Below are 3530 nucleotides of genomic sequence, written 5' to 3' on the forward strand. Positions count from 1 at the left end.
AAACTCTCTACCATGGAAGCCTTATTTTTACAATTATTGTCATTTTTTACCGCTTTTGATCCAAAATAAACAATACTTCTGAAAATAGTGGCCTTCGTAGAACGTTTCTAAGTTGGAGCAGACTGAGCTTTGCTGCTGGAATACACAGGAAGGGTAGTGTCCTAGTTAATTTCTTCTTACTATGATAAAACAGAAGGACCAAGACAACTTATACAAGAAAGAATTTGTCTGGGCTTATGGATCCAGAGGGTTAGAGTCCATGATGGCGGAGCAGAGGCAGCAGGCAGCAGGGTTGGCAGGCAGAACAGAAGCTGAGAGCTCACAGTTAGAACTGCAATCAGAAAGCAGAGGATCCACTAGGAGCAGTGTAAGGCTGTGAAATATGAAAGCCCATTACAGTGACACACTTCCTCCAGCAAGGCTGCACCTCCTGGCTCTCCCCAAACAGTAGAACCATCCAGGGACTAAACATTCCAGTGCCAGAGGCTGAAGGGAACATTCTCATTCAAACGACGACGGGCAGAAACTTAATAGACCTAATAATAAGGATGCACAACCCAGTAAGTAAAGAAATATTGTTTATTAAACAATTAAATAACCTAGAGTTAAAACATTTAAAATATATAAAAATATAGATTAAAATACTGTGAAGCTGCAAAAGAAGTGCACTGATTACAAATACACTAACAGAGCGTCACTAAAACCACATAAATACAGGACACTAGGGCCTCTTCACACATGTACCATCTATTCTTTAAGTTTATAGGTGTGCAGTCTTCATAGGAACGGAAGAACAACAGCTTATCTCTTGCTCTTCTCCAACACCCATTCGATCACCTGGAGAAGAAAACAGAGACGCAACTGTGGAACCACCCACTCTGCAAGATACCCACGGTCAGGCAATTCCACACAACGTCTAAATGCTCTCTGGGTGTGTCCTTCCTTCCTGACCACCTCTTTGCCTTACCCTCCTGTGTAAGTCAATAGTAAAATATCTTTATTAAACTGCAACTCTGTTTTTTGAAAAAGAGAAATCTTCAAAGATAACACAGAAAATTGTAAAGCTAAAAGGCAACATTCAACCTTTATATTTAAAGGTATTTTATTTTCCAAATAAATGCATGTTGATGTCCACATCCAGATCTGAGCCCAGTGACTGTCCTCAGTGGACCAGGTGATGACTCACCTACTTTCTTATCTTTATTTCAAAGTACGTCTAGAAAGGGTCACTCAAAAGAGTTAAACCAACTGAAAACAGTTAATCAAAATGTATTTTTCCCTAGCTCTTTTGATTCTTTTTTTCATTTTTCTCCTTTAATATCTTTTGGAGAAAATCTTTTTTGATGAAGCTATTATATACTTTGCCCGAGCCACTGATAGGTATCAGGGACGTTTCAGAAGGATGCTGTTGAAAAGACCATCTCTGTTTTTTACTGTAAATGTAACTAACCCCGAGACAAAATACTGATCTAACTGAGCATGGCTTCTTGAAAATAACTTATTTACCTGCATTACATTGCTGTTGGCTGTTTTCTTCATTTCTTCAAAGAGACCCCTTGATGTTTTAAGATCCTAGACATTAATAAAACACAGCGTTTGGAGCCTTGTTCAATTACATTACTTGAGATCACCCTAAATAATTCTAGAAGAGCCACTGCAATTAGGGAAGTATTCCCAGAATCAACGTAACAAGGTAGTCTCACCCTATATAGAGTATAGAAACCCTCTAAGCAAACACACACAGACAAGCACATACACAGACACACACGCAGCCACGCGCGCGCGCACACACAGGCCCTGTATCCTGTGTTTCTAACAGTGCCGTCCCATGCTCACCCTAACCATTCTGCTGTTGATGCTTTAGAATCTGGAAAGTGAGCATGTTGTTTCTACTAACTGTTCAGATAAGCACGCACTTTTCCTTCTTTGGCTATTTCACTCCACTGCAAAGAGGAACACAACTATAGTCTTACTTTCTAAAATACCATGATAAGGCTGGAGATTTGGCTCAATGTGTTTTTGAACCATGTACAAAGTTTTGGGTTCAATTCCCAGCAAGGGGGGCTGGGGGGGACATATCAAATTAAAACACAAAATTATAAAGAAAACCCTAATTGTACAAAAAAAGGAGAAAAAAAATAAAAGAGTCCTCTAGCAAGCAAATTCCATCTCACCGAGGCAGCCACTTTGAATTCTTGTAGCAATTCCTCCTGTCTGTCCCCTCATGTTTCCAGCTGTCATGCTTTGCTGGTCCTTGACGATTTAGCAATTTCAGAATGACTATGAAGAGCATGGATGTTTAACGGGCAGATCTAGGCCTGTGCACAACACCTTCAATTCCTCCCCTGCACAGCTGCATCACATTGGGGTACAGAACTGGCTCGTGTTTGCATTATTACACCAAAGCAAAGGCTGTGATGTCACCAGGCGATTCGTGTACTATGGCTATGTCTCTTGCACTCAGCCTCCTGCACTTCCTGGAGTGAAACTTCCTGGTTATTGGGGATTTTCCCCCACTGACAAGTGTTTCACATACATAACTCTGGTATTTTCCCCTCCCTCACAATGGATTGATTAAACATGTAACAAAGCTTCTTAAAACAGTGTCTTGCTATGGACAATCTCTCACCGGTTTTCTGTGGAGTTTGACTTCCGACATTATTATTCTCTCTTTACCATGGATCTCCCCACAGCCTGCCCCAGCTGTCCAGCTTCTCCGTAGGCCAGCCTTTTTGGAACGTGTTTTCCTCATTCTAGGTCAATTTTTGTTTTACTTAGTTTAGCCTTTTATGTGCTCAACTTGGTTTTCTAGCAGATTCCATAAAAGATATATTTTAAACCTCTTGCGGGTTTGGAAGTGCCTTTTATTGAGTCTTTACATCTGAATGGACTAGATCAGATAGGTCACTCTGGATCAATGCCAGATAAATTACTCTAGTTATAGACCAGATAGTTCACTCTGGATCAATACCAGATAAATTACTCTGGATTATAGACCAGATAGGTCACTCTACATTATAGATCAGATAGGCCACTCTGGATTATAGACCAGATAGGCCACTCTGGATTATAGACCAGACAGGTCACTCTGGATTAATACTGGCTAGGTCACCTTTCCTCAAAAAATCTTTCTTCCAATGTCTGCCATGGAACCCTTCCTTCCCCCTTCCCCTACTCTCTTGTAAATTTATGGTGCTTTTTACTGGTACTAGTGTACTAAGATACCATGGAGAACTTTAATAGCATTTAATTCTCGATCCTTTCAATATGCAACTGCCCTTTCTCTTGGGAAAACCAGAAAATATTCTGGATGACTAGAAGTTGTAACACTCCAATGGCTTGCTGTCACTTTCACTCACTGACTTGGGTAAGCAGTGTCTTTTCCAGCAAGAAGCCCAAGTTCCTCGGTTCTGGGAACATTATTATTATTATTATTTGTTGTGATTATAATATAATTACATCATTTCCCCCTTCCATGTAACCCCTCCTCAGCTCTCTTCTAAATTTATGGCTTCCTTTTCTTTTTCTTT

The 3530-nt window shown here is 40.3% G+C and overlaps 1 protein-coding gene across 1 annotated transcript in view; it reads right to left on the bottom strand.

The window, feature by feature from the left end:
- Positions 1–561: 561 nt before the first annotated feature.
- Mtbp (MDM2 binding protein) overlaps positions 562–3530 on the bottom strand; it is a 63783-nt gene continuing 60814 nt past the window's right edge. Inside the window, exons 21-22 of the mRNA XM_005354603.3 lie at positions 1507–1572; positions 562–837 (exon numbers count right to left, since the gene is read on the bottom strand). Coding sequence (XP_005354660.1) covers positions 802–837; positions 1507–1572 — 102 coding nt within the window. The 3' untranslated portion in view covers positions 562–801. The remainder of the gene's footprint in view (positions 838–1506; positions 1573–3530) is intronic.

The sequence above is a fragment of the Microtus ochrogaster genome, chromosome 15 (genome assembly GCF_000317375.1).
Source record: "Microtus ochrogaster isolate Prairie Vole_2 chromosome 15, MicOch1.0, whole genome shotgun sequence".
NCBI lineage: Eukaryota > Metazoa > Chordata > Mammalia > Rodentia > Cricetidae > Microtus > Microtus ochrogaster.